Consider the following 14,002-nt stretch of genomic DNA (forward strand, 5'->3'; position numbering starts at 1 on the left):
CCTCTGAGGGCTTCTGGTCACATGTGTCCTGCTGGATAGTGCCAGGCCTGGGGCCCAGGAGGAAGTCACTACAGCCATGGGTGGTGGGATTATGCCCTGAGCCCTGGCTGCCTGTCTGCCTCTTCCAGCCCTTTCCTTCGTCATACTCATGTGCCAAGGCCAGGGTGGCCTGTTGCCAGCTGGCCAGTCCTCTCGGTCAGAACAGGGAGAGCCAAAAAGAGAATGGCCTTCAGAGGGGCCAGGGAATGGAGCGGAGAGGGTGGCCGGCCAGACCCGAGAGGGAGGTTGCAGCAACTGGGCAGCCAGAGGAGGGAGTGTCCAGCCCCATCTGTGACAGCAGGGATCCCGGCTCTAGGCCTGCAGCCTCACCGGGGAGCCCAGGTGGGAAAGGCGAGACAGTAGCTCTGGGCAGAAGGTAGATCTGTGACTGCAGGGGTTTCTGGGAAGACAGGGTTCTGGCCATGCACCTGCTGGCTTCCCTCCGAGTTAATGATTACTCCGGGTGAAGGCTGGGCCATTTCTGGGGCTGCCCCGAGCCCTGGAGTTGGAGCCGGCAGGAAGGTGCTTGGGCCGGAGCATACAGGTTGTGAGCTTGGGGGTCCCCCTCTGTACCCCACCCCCTCCTCAAGACTGCAGCTTCAAGCTCCAGCTAATGGCACTCTGGCTGTCATTTTGCAGGCGAGCGGCCGGGACGGTGCTGGGCTGAGCTGGACTGCGTCTGATGGCTTCCTCCACTCCTCCTCCACAGCCTGCTGTAGGTATGTACTGGGGGCCCGGCCCTCCTCACCAGGGGCATCGTGGGTTCTGGGGGGTTGGCATAGGTAGCAGAGTCGGCTGCCCCGGGTGTGGGGTCCGGCTGTGCTGGGGGATAAGCCTGTGCCCACCCCTTGACCTTAGGTCCGCAAAATGGAAATGACTTCCCCCTGACCAGCCAGCTGGGGTAAGCTCTTCCATGGGGCGGAGTTAATTCTTGACCTGTCTCTTGTCCCCTGCAGAACACTGGGGCAATCTGAGCTCATCTGGCGGTGGTGGGGTTGTCAGAGTCAGGCCAAAAACTAAGGACAAAGCACACACTTCTCCCAACGCCTGGCGGTTTATCTGAAATTCAATGCTGGGTCCTGTATTTTGTTTGGCAGCCCCAGTGGTGGGGGCCCAGGACACTGCGGGTGAAACCCAGGCCCCGCCCCACAGGGACTGGGCTGGGCCTGAGGCCTGTTCACCTGCCAGGCCCTTGCTTCCTGTTCTGCTGTTGTGGGGAAGGCAGGAGGGTGTCATCGTCATGAGTCGGGGCTTTTGTCTCTGGCCCCATCTGAGCCCACGCCGCGATCCTGCTGCTTACTTAACCAGCGTGGTTAGGTGACTCGGTTTCGTGATTGATAAGCTTGGGGGTGGCGATGCCTCCCTGGGCTGTGCTGGTGCAAGGCCTGGGTGTGTGGCCATTGATCACTCAGGGATGGGAGCTATCAGCTCTACAGCATGTTGGTGGGACAGACTGTACGCCATGCCTCAGCCCCTGGGCAGGGCCCAAGACAACCCCTGGGTAGGGCTGGATGACAGACTGGTTCCAAGCTCTGAATCTCAGCTTTCTCAAAGCAGGGCAGGCCCAGTGCAGCAGGTACACCTGCTTTGAGGGTGGGGCCGGGGGAGCAGTGGGAGAAGAAGGGGAGAGGGATGGGTGGCACTCCCGATTGGGTCCCCACCTCTAGGGCCTGCTTGGATTGGTTCTCCTGAGGACTGGCCGTGTTCCTGAGGAACGCGTGACCAGCTCCCGTCAAGCCACTTGGCCCAGTGTTGGGAAAGGCTCAGTTCAGCTCCCCATTTTCCCACATTGGGTGGCCTGATTTGCCCTTGGATGAGGGACTGTGCTCCATGACTTGGAGAGAGGGGACAAGTGCATCTCCTGGGGCCTCTGCTGCAGGGCCACACTGCCCTTCTCCTACTCACGAAGAGAGACACCTATGGATGTCTGGAACCTGTCCTTCAGCCCTGAGTAATGTGACCACTGTCCCCTGCTCGCACTCAAGACCTGGCTCTTTGCCGTGTTCTGATGCTTTGAGAAGTCCCTGTTACCTTACAAATAAAAGTTGTAACTCCCAAAAGAGAACCACTTCCCTACGCCGAAGCACACTGAGCACCTTGTCCACCATCCTTTGACCTTCCTGCCTGCCGGGCTCCCCTCCCCCGGCTGCTCATCCCCCGCCCTTGCAGCTGCCCAGCCTGGAACTTGGAGCCCCAGCCGCACCTGCCAGGCTTTTTCTCATTCTTCCGGGCTGTTCTAGGGCAACTTCTTGTCAGAGCCCTTTGTAGTCCCGGTGAGCTGGGGGCTTCCCCTCCTAGCAGTGTGTCCCTCGTGCGGCAGTGAGGGACCCAGAGTCTGTGGGGGGCTATGCCCTGGGTATGTGGGTGATTGTTGATGGGGTTGCCGACACTGTTAGTACTCTGAAAGGTGGGAGGTACAGGGAAGGTGACTCGAGTTCCTGCACACAGCCCGCGGTGGCCAGTGAGCAGGACTGCCCATGTCACCTGGGGCAGGGACTGGGCTGTGACAAGGCTGTAGTAATAACAGCAATTAGCATTATGTTATTATGATGATAATAAGACCAGTGATGGAATTCTAATAATGATGCTGTAACAGGGACAGTGACCGTGTGTAGCCTCGTCACCTTAGGAACACCCAGCACTGAGTGTGGACGTGCCTGAGCCAGAGCGTGCTGCCTGTGGTCCCCTCCCAACACCCTCCCAGCAGCCCTGGAAGTCGGGGAACCCCAGCTTAGAGGGGCCCAATCCCTCGGCACTTGCACAGAGAGCACATGAGAGAGCCGGGTCTGAGTTGAACCCAGGTGACTGACCCTACGTGTTAAAGGGGAACCCTCACCCTCTGCCCAGCAGATTCAGCTAGGCAAGGCCCAGAGGTACTTACAGACCGTGTAAGTCAGGCTAGGCTTGTATCTCCTACCCTGAAAACGCCAGGCTGGGACTTTGCCAATCATTCATCCCAGTACGTTCCAGACTTTTAAAAACACAAGCCTTTGACATGACTTTGTCAGCATGGGGCACAATGTCCCAGGGCTCGAGCCCCCATCCTGCCTGTGTGGCTGCACGTGAACCATGTCACCTTGTTATCACTGTGCTGCTCTGGGGGCCTCCTGGCCCTTGTGCAGGGTGATGGGGTTTTGCTGGTCAGCGAGATGGTCGGAGTCAGATGTGGTTCTGTCCTTTTGCTGGCCCCTCCCTCCCTTCTTTCCATCCCTCTGTCCACCTATTCCTGTCCCTTGTCTAGAGTGTCTGAAGCACCTGCTGTGGCCAGAGCTGGGGCTGCAGGTGTGGACTTTGGCCTCTGGAGTGTGAAGGTGGGTGAGGTTGGAGGGAGAGCAGGTGTCATTGTTTGTCATTGTCACAGCGCGGGTGAGACCGGAAGGAGGGCCGGTGTGGTTGTTACAGCCTGTCTCTGGGCGTTGTGCTCAGGTGACACCCGACCCGTGCTTCTTGGCTAGAGGTGATCTTGCCACCCAGGAGGACACGTGGCACTGACTGGAGACCTTCGTGGTTGTCACAGCTGCAGGAGCCCCTGGCCTGCAGTGGGGAGCAGCCTGGGACTGGGACAGATCTGTGGCTCTTTAGGGAGCCTGGGATTGGGGGTAGTGGGGAGTACACCAGTGCAGCTCAGGTGATGAGGAGGGCAGAAGACAGAGATGGGGAGATAGGATCTACTGTACAAAGTGGTCAGGAAGGCCCCCTGGGCTGGAAGGAGCAGGAGGGGAACAGGAAGACATGGATCCCCAGGAAGGAACCATCTTTAGAGAGCCCTCTTATGGCCAGCGTGTGGCATCACAGGTTAAGCTGCCGCCTTCATTGCCTACATCCCATATCCGAGTGCCACTTCATTCCAGACTGCTTCCCGCTCAGCTCCCTGTAACTGCGCCTAGGAAAGCAGCAGGTGGTGGCTCCTGGGCTGGGGGCCCTGTCACCCATGTGGGAGACCTCGATGGGGTGCTTGGTTGTTGTGGGTGTTTGGAAAACACCCATCTCCACCTCGCTGTCTCTCTTTCTCTGTCTTTCCCCACGCCCTTGCTCTGCATTTCAAATAAAAAATTAAAGATATCTTTGAAAAGCAGAGGAAAGACTTGGGTTGTTCTCCCCATAGGAGCTTATGTCCTCTGCTCCTTTGGCTGCCAGTTGCTTAAAGCCCTATCCAACCCTGAACCTACTTGGAAAAAAAAAAAGAAAAAAGGATTGGCCTAGCATGATGGCTCACAATTGGCTAATCTTCAGCCTGCAAATGCTGGGATCTCATATTGGTGTCTGTTCATGTCCTGGATGCTCCACTTCCCGTCCAGCTCCCTGCTTGTGGGCTAGGAAAGCAGTTGGGGATGGCCCTAAACTTGGGACCCTGCACCTGGGTGGGAGACCCAGCAGAATCCTGGCTCCTGGCTTCAGATCGGCTCAGCTCTGGCCATCGTGGCCATTTGGGGAGTGAACTGGTGGACAGAAGATCTTTTTTTTTTTAAAGATTTATTTTTATTATTTTTTTATTGGAAAGGCGGATATACAGAGAGGAGAGACAGAGAGGAAGATCTTCCGTCCGATGATTCACTCCCCAAGTGAGCGCAAACGGCCGATACTATGCTGATCCGAAGCCAGGAGCCTCTTCTGGGTCTCCCACGCGGGTGCAGGTTCCCAAAGTTTTGGGCTGTCTTCGACTGCTTTCCCGGGCCACAGGCAGGGAGCTGGTTGGGAAGCAGGGCTGCTGGGATAGAACCGGCACCCATATTGGATCCCGGGCGTGCAAGGCAAGGACCTTAACCACTTGCGCCACCGCGCCGGGCCCAACAGAAGATCTTTGTCTGTCCTCTCTGTTTCTGTCTTTCCAATAGAAATAATTAAATTAAAACTGTTATTTATGTATTTATTTGAAAAGCAGAGTGACAGAGGGGAGAAAGAGAATTTTCTTTCTTTTTTTTTTAAGAATTCTTTTTATTGCAAAGTCAGATTTATATATAGAGGAGGAGAGACAGAGAGAAATATCTTCTGTCCGATGATTCACTTCCCAAGTGAGCACGACGGCCGGTGCTGCACCTATTTGAAGCTGGGAGCCAGCAGCTCTTCTGGGTCTCCCACACAGGTGCAGGGTCCCAAGGCTTTGGGCTGTCCTTGACTGCTTTCCCAGGCCACAAGCAGAGAGCTGGGTGGGAAGCTGGGCTGCTGGGGTTAGAACCGGCGCCTGCATGAAATCTCACTGCGTTCAAGGCGAGGACTTTAGCTGCTAGGCCACAGCACCGGGCTGAGAATTTTCTTTCTGCTGGTTCTGTCTCCAAATGGCCACAACAGCCAGGTCTGGGCCAGGCCACATCTTCTTCCAGGTCTCCCACGTGGGTGCAGGGAGGGTCCTTCTTCCACTGCCTTCCCAGGCCCATCAGTAGGGAGCTGGGAAGATGAGGCCTGCCCTCCAATACAGGATCCTGGACACCTGGCTGGCTCCTCTGCTGGGCTTAACCCCTGTGCCACAGGTCAGCCACACCCCTCTCCCCCAGGAGACCTCAAAGATGCTGCAGGGCCACCTGGCCTTTGCTTTGACCCACGCTGGCTTGAGTGAGTGTCTGTGGGGACTCAGTGCCCCCTACCCTGTGCCCACCCTTGGCCTACCCACCTGCAGAGACCCTGGCGCCTGGCTGACTCCTCCTCTCTTGCAGGAGAACCGCCACTTCCCGGAGCCCCTGGCCCTTCTTCTGAGGCGGAGGACGACCCAGGAGAGGCCTTTGAGTTTGATGACAGTGATGAGGAAGAGGGCCCTGGCACGGGCGTCGCCAGCCTTGCTCCCCAGGAAGATGTGGACCAGCCGCTGATTCACTTCGATTCCACCCCCCTCACTGGTAAGGGACCCTCTCCCTCTCTAACCGCCCTGGGACTGCCGGAGAGCTGGAAGCTTGGGCTCCCAGGGATGCCTGGTGGCTTCCTACTGTCCCCAGGAAGCCGGACGTGAAGCCGGTTGGGAAGTGGCAGTTGGGAAGCAGCGGCGGCATTCCAGGCTTCCCTTGGGAAGTGGGGATTCCTAGCATTCCTGGGACATCTGGGGCCCTCTGGCTGCCTGCTTGCTGGGCTGTGCTAGGGGAGGCAGTGGCTGCCCTGAGCTGCTGCTGCTGTGTCTCTGACACCTTCCCTGGGAGCAGCGGTGGCAGCCTAGGCTCCAGAGAGAATCCCCAAGGACCCCCTCGAGTCCGCTGCCGGGGAGCCCGGGCCCTGGAAAGCTGCTGGCTGCTGGGCTCTTAGCTGCCCCCAGGAGAGCCTGGGGACCCGACCAGCCGGAACTTCCTGCGGGCTCTGGGCCAGCAGCTTCCCCGGAGAGCAAAGCAGGTGGGGCCCTGATTCTGGTTGGGACCAGGACCGTGGGGGTGGGGGCAGGCCGCACTGGTAAGACAGGTTGCTGGGGCTTCATCACAGAGCCCTGGCTGGGGGCAGGGAGGCGGGGACACAGCAGGCACCCAGCTGGCTAGGGGCCCTCCCAGCGGGGGACACCGCAGGCCAGCCTCCTGCCTCACAGGCCCTTCCTCTGTGCTTCTCCCACAGAGCCAGTCCTAGCTGCTCTACCGTCCCAGACACAGTAAGTAATCTGCATTCCTGCTCTGGGGCTATGAGTGCCCCTACAGGGACAGCGGGTGTTGGGGCCTGGTGGAAGTGCCCCAAAATGGGTCTGGAGCTAAGGACAAGAAGACCCGTTGGCCAAGGGGAAGAGGCTAGTCCTGAACCCCTGCCTCCACAGTCCACCCCCTGCCCTCCATGTCCCTCCAACCCCCGTGCCCCTGGTATTCCTGCCTTGCTTTGCCCAAGCCCTGCCCCTAGCTACCCGCCTGTCTCTGTGGCCTTGGACGTGACTCAGCAGCTGCAGGTGCCACCACGGCTGGGCTGCCCTGAGCTGAGTCCTGTCTGGGGTTGCCATGGTCTCTTGTGCCGGGTTAGAGGAGCCAGCTATCTTTCACGTGCGTCTGCGTGTACTCTCCATCCTTTCTCTGGAGTCAGCAACGGGGCAGCCTAATCCCACCACAGGTGCAGAGATTTTTCACCCATTGGCTCACCCTCCAACTGTCGGGCTGAGCCGGACTGCAGTCAGGAGCCTGGATTTACTGTGCAGGGAACTTGAACTTCTTGCTACTTCCCTGGGTGTCTGTTAGCAGGAAGCCCTGTTGGAAGCGGGGGAACCTGGACTTGAGCCAGCATTCCCACTTCAAGCCAATTACTTTGGATCACACTTCCTCTGTGTTCTTCACCAAGGGAAGGGCCTGGGTGCTCACAGCCTCCCTAAGCGGTAGGTTTAGTTCCTAAGTGGATGGCTAGGTTCCTGGTGGGGGCAGGGGTGGACAGAGTGTCTGAGCCTCCCCGGGTCTTCCAGGGCTAAGCTGAGCAGCTGTCACCTGACAGGAGGCCTCAGAGATGCAAATCGCAGGCCCTGCAGCCACAAGGTAATTACTAATTAAGGCCAGAATTAGGGGCCAGCCTCCCCTTGATTAGGGACCTGGGCGCTGCCCACAGCTGGAGGTCAGGTTGTCCCTGGGGCTCCAGGACAGTGATGGCTGGGAGAGTCAAGCAATTTCTTCCTTGAAGAGACGTGTTTATGTATTTGTTTTTAACTGATCTATTTTAAAGGCACAGGGCGAGGGAGAGAGAGAGAGAAAGAAAGAGTGAGGGAGAGAGAGAGAGAGAGAGAGAGAGAGAGAGAGAGAGAGAGAGAGAGAGGAAGCTGGGGGTGGGGGCCATGAGCAGGTGTATCCCTGGAAGTTCCAGGTCCCCTGAGCTTGGAGTGGGGAGCACTGCAGTGGGGCACTGCTGGCTCTGTCTCCATGCCCTGTGGCCCAGCTGCTGGCTCTGTCCTGGGGACCTGGCTGCTGAGTCTTCCAGAGTGAGTCTGCAGCCAGATTACAAGTCAGGCTGGCGCCACGCTGAGCCCCAGTGACCCTCCGGGACGCTGGTGTGCGTTGCGGTGTCTTTTCATCATGCGGATGGGCTGGTTAGGATAGTGCAGGCTAGGCTGGGCTTTCCAGGCAGCGCTCTGCCTGCTTCTCGACTTTCCACTGCCTGTTCTCAGCTCAGCCTGAAGCCCCCCAGGTTCCTCTCCCCGCAGGGCTTTTGCCCCAGGATGCTAATCCCCTCTCGGCCCTTTGTGGCTTCGGGCTGCCTGGGAGCCTCTCTGAGTCTCAGGGTCCCCACCTGGGAGGTGGGAGGCATAGCTGAGGCTGGCTGGGGGAGAGAGCACCTGGCATGTCTACCCCTCCTACTGATCTGCCGCTTCCAGCTGCTCAGTGGGCTGGGGCGGACAGAGTGTCTGTGCCCAGTGCCTTGGGCGCTCAGTTGGGCTTGGCTTGCTGGGGGCCAGCCATCACTTTCCCTGTCATACTGGACGCTGTTTCTGGGAGACTCGTCCCCTATTGAGCGCTGACCTGAGAGAGACCTAGAAGGCCTGGGAATGTGGCAGAGGGGGGTACAGTGAGTTGCAGGCCGCCTCCTCACTTCCTGTCCAGTGCTGTCTGCACTATGCCCAGCTTCCTTTCTGGCTCTCTGTGCATCAAAGTTCTGGGAGCTTCCCTGGATGGTGGGTTTGTGCTTCGGGGTCTCTGGGTGAAGAGTCATCCAGATCACTTTCCTCTTGCTTGTTATCCAAAGGGGGAAAATAATTTAAAAAAATTTCCAGAATGGTGGTTACTCAGCACATGCTGCTTTGTGAACACAAGGCTCAAAATGGTGGCGATTCTGCCTCCTGCTTTTCCTCCACATCCTCTGCTGGAGATCGCAAGAGGCCTGGGCACTGTCCACCTGCTGTCCTGTAGCACCGGGTAACTGCTCAGGTTGGCAGAGCTGAAGATGACCTCCTTCCCTCCCTCCCTTCCGGTCACTCAATCCCCCGAGACCTCCTCCCCCCCCCCCCCCCCCGACACACACACGCAGAGCTGCAGAGGAAAGGAGGCAGGGCTGGGCTCTGATCCTTGCTTCACAGCTGCATGCAGAAGCAAGTCCTGCATGAGTGAGGCTCTTCCAGGGCCTGGGAGCTCAGGGCTGCGTGGAACTGGTGTCACGGCTTGTCGCTTTCAGCTCTCAACCTTTGCTTTCTTAATCCAAGCAACGGGCAATGTGTCTTGCCAGGCGTTGTGAAGAGTAGGTGCGTGGACACAGACCCTGGGCTCAGTGTGGCTGGTGTGTGGCTGGCACCTGCTAGCTGCTCTGAGATATCTACCATGGCTGTCCCGGAGCTGGGGGCACACCCTGCTGACCGTGGGACAGGGCCAGCCTGTCTGCCTACTTCTGAGTTGTGTGCTTGACTCCACCCATAGCTAGGAAGTAGACCCTGTTGTTGCCCATTATAAAGTTGGGGCAGTGGAGGCTCAGCAAAGCAAGGGGTGCCCGAGGATGCATGTAGATGCTACAGGGCATTCAGAGCAGGGATCAGAACCAAGACCCTCAGACTTGGAGGCCAGGAGTTGGCCTCAGCGCTCCCTGACTCCTTTGGTTCATGGAGGGAGGTGTGTAGCTGGCTCCATGGACGCTGTTCTTGTGTTCCTGTGCTTATTGGGGTTAGAACTGTGTCTGCTAAGAGAGCATCTCCATGTTCTTGGAAGAGTGGTCTCCAAGCAGTTGGAGGAATGTCCCAGAACTCCCAGCTGGGATGCCTGGGCACTGCCAAGTATATAATTCAATGAAACTCCTTGAAGTTGGATAAAGGGCGGCGCCCCCAGCCACCCCTCCCAGTGGAGATCTGGGAGTGTGGACCAGTGTGGACCTGTCGGTCACTGCAGTGCTTGAACCTTTAGGAGTCCTGGGGATGTCACAGATGGGTGGCTAAGGTGTCTCAGGACCTCAGGATCAGGTGTGGCTCCTCCCAGTGCCACCCTGGAAGCCTGTAGGCTTTGCCTTCAGTCTGGATGTCACAGCCCTGGCACTCGGGATGATCTGAGCTCTGGCTGGGAGACCCCAGGTTAGAAGCGCAGTACCCTGAGGGGCCCTGTTTCCTGGCTTGTTTGTGGTTTCTGGCGCGTAGCTCTCCCATCTGAGTGCAGCAGCCCTGCAGATTTGGCAGCCTCTGTGGTCGTCGAGACTTTTGCTTGTCCAGTTTTGCCTCTGTGGTCTCCCTAGACCCAGGGCAGCAGTATTGGCCAGTGGGGCAGGCTTGTGGCAGGCTTTGACCCTGGCCTTGGGGACTCTTGATGGCCTCCCTACGGATTCCTTATGTCCCCTTCTGGGGATTACCAAGTTGGTGCTGCCCGCACTCTGGCTGGAGGTGCTCACCTGGGCCTGGAGCTGGAGAATGGGCAAGGAGGAGGCAGTTGGATTCCTGACAGACCCAGAACACCTGTCTCCTGGGAAAGGGCAGACAAGAGCTGGATGGGTCGGGCCAAGAGGAGGCTGGGCTGAGTGAAGCGGGGTTTAAAGCGGGTGCTGGAAGGCCTACTTGCAGTGTGACCGTGGTCTGGTGGTGTCTGGGTGTGCCCCACAGGGAGGCTGCTGCTGGTGGTTGTGCGGGGGGGGGGGGGCAGGTTAACAGGCTTGGAGTACCCCCAGCTATTGGAGAAAATTCTCCAGGTTTCCAGATGGCTGCAGGCTTCATCTGGATTTGCTTGGGAGCCTGGACTTCTCACACCTGCTGGTTCACAAACCTGGAACCTTTGAGTTTCCTGTGTCCCATCCTGCAGGGTCCGTGTCCACATGGGGCCAAGGCCTAGCAAAAGTTGGCCCTCTGTTGGTGGATCCAGCCCCTCATAGAGGGTTTGTGGGGGCCAGACCCCTCTTTCTGTTAAAGTCCTCTCCAGGGGCTGACCTGGTGCAGTGAGCTCCGCTGCTGCCTGCAGTACCAGCATCCCTGGTTGGAGTGTCAGTTAACCTCCTGGCCTCTTCACTTACGATCCACCTCCCTGCCGATGCACTGGGAAGGCAGCGGAAGATGGTCCAAGTCCTTGTACCCACGTGGGAGATCCAGGTGGAGTTCCAGGCTCCTGTCTTCCACCAGAGCAATCTCTAATGTTGAGACCATTAGAGAGTGAACCAATAGATGGAAGCTCTCTCTCTTTCAAGTGAATAAATGAATCTTTAAACAAACAGACCTCCAGCCCCTTGCTGGCCCCTAGTTAGGAAAATCCATCTCTCCCTTATTAGAGCATTCTCAGGGTCTGTATCACAGCCGTGGCCTTGGGACCTCAGGTCCTTGGAGGCCCTGGTCTAAAAGCCTCGCAGCCGCTTCCCCACAGGCTCCTGTGGGCACTGTGGTGCACCTGTCCTGGTACATCTAAGCCCTCTGGAAGGATCTGGGGTGCAGTCCTTGGGTCCCCATGGCAACAGGATTCAACCTCATTCATTTCCATCCCTGGGGCCCTGCCTAGAGGAGGCATTGTGCTGGGCGCTGCCTCCTGGCACAGGTGTGAGACGTGGCCTGGTCGGGGAGCTGCTGCCACCTGTACTTGTCCTCTCCATAGCTCATAAACTTGCCCAGGGCAGCCTGCAGGGCACGAAGGCGCCCTGACACCGCTCAGCCGGGCTGAAGACGTTCTTTTCTCTCCCTTCCTGCTGGCCGCTTACCTTCGATGGTAGAAGTCGTGTATGTTCATTGTAAAATAGACAGTCCAGGAGATATGCATTTCAGCCTCTCTGCTATGCACAGATACAAGTGTCCTTAGGTTATTAATGGAGTCCTGGCTTTAACACACAGGCTGATGTGTGGTGTACTAATTGATGCTTTTTAGCTAATAGCTTTCTCTCACAGGGGCCTACATCCTACCTGAGTGTTCCCCAGGGCCCTCCGTCAGTTACTGCTGGGGATATAGAGCCCTCACAGTCTGTGCTGCCCAGGGCACCCCGGCTGCCAGGGAGAGGAGACGCACACGCCACACACCAGCAGTTGTGAAAGGCTTCCTTTGTGGCCTTGGCACTGGCTGCCCAGTGGGGACAGTGTCTTGGGTGTCAGCCATTAGGGACCCTGCTCTTGGAGGAGGAGCGGGGAAGGGAGGCCGAGCAGGTGAGGACTGACTTGGTGCCAGCCCCGGTGTCACCTTTGGTCTGCTCCTGATTGGCACCCTCAGGGGTGGCTATCGTGCCCATTTTACAGATGCAGAAACCAAGGCACAGGGTATGCCAAGTGATTTACCTGTGTTTTGCATTCAGTCCTCACAACAGGAAGTAGAAGCGATAATTCACCTGATTCTGAATGAACGCAGTTTGAAGCTCTGGGAAGTGGCTTGTCCTAACACACAGCTAGGGGATTTCTGGGGGGCCAGCTTCTTCAGCCCTCGAGCCTGCAGGCCTGGCTCTATAGCCACACATTGGAGCTTCTGGGAGCTTTGGCAGCACCCCTCTCCAGTGTGTACCCCTCTCCAGACCCAGGGGGTGGAGTTGCTAGGTGAGTGATGGGCCCCTGGCTGCCAATCTTCAGACCAGGGCATCTGTATGGCCCTCTTGGCTTTGCCATGTCATGCCAACCAGAATGCAGCCAGGGCCATCAAGAAAGCTGGCAGCAGGCTCGCCCGGAGCTTGGTGCTCTCGTGTTTCTTTTGGGGTGCTCAGGTTTGTGTGGTGGGGCATTGATGCCCTGTTGAGTGCCTTCTGCCCCCAGCCTCCAGAGGCCACCCGTGGGCTTCACTTGAGGCTGCACGAGGCAGGTGCTGGTCCTGTCCTTTCCACCCAGGAAAGCGGGATCACACTTGTCATGCCTTGTCTTAGCATGCACTATGTGTGACATCCTTAGATCTTTCTGGGTTTGGGGTCTTTCTGAACTGCCCCCCACACTGGAAGGGACCTTGTGGGCTTCTGTGGCCACAGGGACTCCCTGAGACCCCGGGGCTCATCAGCAGCCATAAGGAGCAGGACGAGGCACTTTTAAGCTACCAGTCTTTAAAATGGGCTGCATGGCCATCACTGAGTGCCAGCTGTGTGTGGGGGCTGCAGGAGGGAGCGGGTCCCTGCTGTCCTCTTCCCTGGCTTCTTGCAGAGAGAGGAGGTGGGGCCTGGGGGCATCTGGGAGCTTTTGCAGGAGGGTAGGGGAGGGCACAGATACAGAGCAAGTGAACTTGACCCTGACTGGCCCCCAGCGAGCGAGCATGGGGGGTGGGCTTGGGGGGAGGTTGGAGGCATATTAAAGAAGGCCTCTTTACCTCTGTCTCTGCTCCACCTCACCTGGTAGGCCTGGGCGTAATCTTAGCTGGGTGTAAGCTGAGAGGCAGTGGCAGCCGGCAGCCCAGATAAGACTGAGATAATTGGCCTCTTAGTGAATTTATGGCTATTTCATTATCTGGAGCCTTGGAGGAGGACCCAGAAGGAGTGTTTGCTCACAGTGAGGGAGTTAGGCTTCCTAGCTGGGTGGGGAACGTGGCTTGTGCTGACAGCAGCTGGGAGCAGGTGGACATGGGGTCCTACCTAGAGCTGAGCATTGGCTCACACGCTCCTGCCCCAGCTTCACTCCTCTCCAGCTCTCCTGGGCAGTGCCCGCATCGGTTTGGGTGCAGCAAGCTGGCATTGAGAGCGAAGCTGTGCGGCGAGATGGGATTCTTCTTCAAACTGCAGCTCTGCCTCTTGCTGGCCAGGTGGCTTGGGCAGAAGCGGTGGGTGAAGTGCCTTCTGTGTGCTGCACGCACCCTGCTTGCCACCCTGTGGTCTGGGAGGCCAGGCCAGGAAGCCAGGCTGGCTGCTTGCCCTGTCTTGGGGGTCCAAATTCCGGGGGTTTAAATGGCAGCCTCCCTGAGCCTAAGGATGCTCATGAAGGGTTTTCTGGCCCCAACTCTGAAAGGAGTTGGACCTTCTGGGAGACACAGACTTTCAGACCACTGCAGACTGTGCACTAGCAGGGAAGCCTCCCTACGGGGGGGACACGGACACCTTCACCGCGAGGCTTAACTGCTCCTTCCTTTGTTAAACATAGAGGCCTGAGCAGGCAAGCAGCTGGGTGACCTCTTGAGACCATGAGATAAATATTTGAATATTGTTTTATTAATTTTGAGAGGCAAAGAGAAAAAGGACTAGCTTATCTTCTGGTTCA

At 57.7% G+C, this 14,002-nt stretch overlaps 1 protein-coding gene across 4 annotated transcripts in view; it reads left to right on the top strand.

Moving 5' to 3' along the window:
- The first annotated feature begins 686 nt into the window (after window positions 1-686).
- ARHGEF10L (Rho guanine nucleotide exchange factor 10 like) overlaps window positions 687-14,002 on the top strand; it is an 84,318-nt gene continuing 71,002 nt past the window's right edge. For all 4 annotated transcript variants that reach the window (XM_040987981.1, XM_040987980.1, XM_040987983.1 and 1 more), the window contains exons 1-3: window positions 687-758; window positions 5,691-5,870; window positions 6,565-6,598. In XM_040987981.1, the coding sequence (XP_040843915.1) occupies window positions 722-758; window positions 5,691-5,870; window positions 6,565-6,598 (251 nt within the window). In that variant the 5' untranslated portion in view covers window positions 687-721. The remainder of the gene's footprint in view (window positions 759-5,690; window positions 5,871-6,564; window positions 6,599-14,002) is intronic.

The sequence above is a fragment of the Ochotona curzoniae genome, unplaced genomic scaffold (assembly GCF_017591425.1).
Source record: "Ochotona curzoniae isolate NIBS_2020 unplaced genomic scaffold, NIBS_Ocur_1.0 contig_4792, whole genome shotgun sequence".
Taxonomy (NCBI): domain Eukaryota; kingdom Metazoa; phylum Chordata; class Mammalia; order Lagomorpha; family Ochotonidae; genus Ochotona; species Ochotona curzoniae.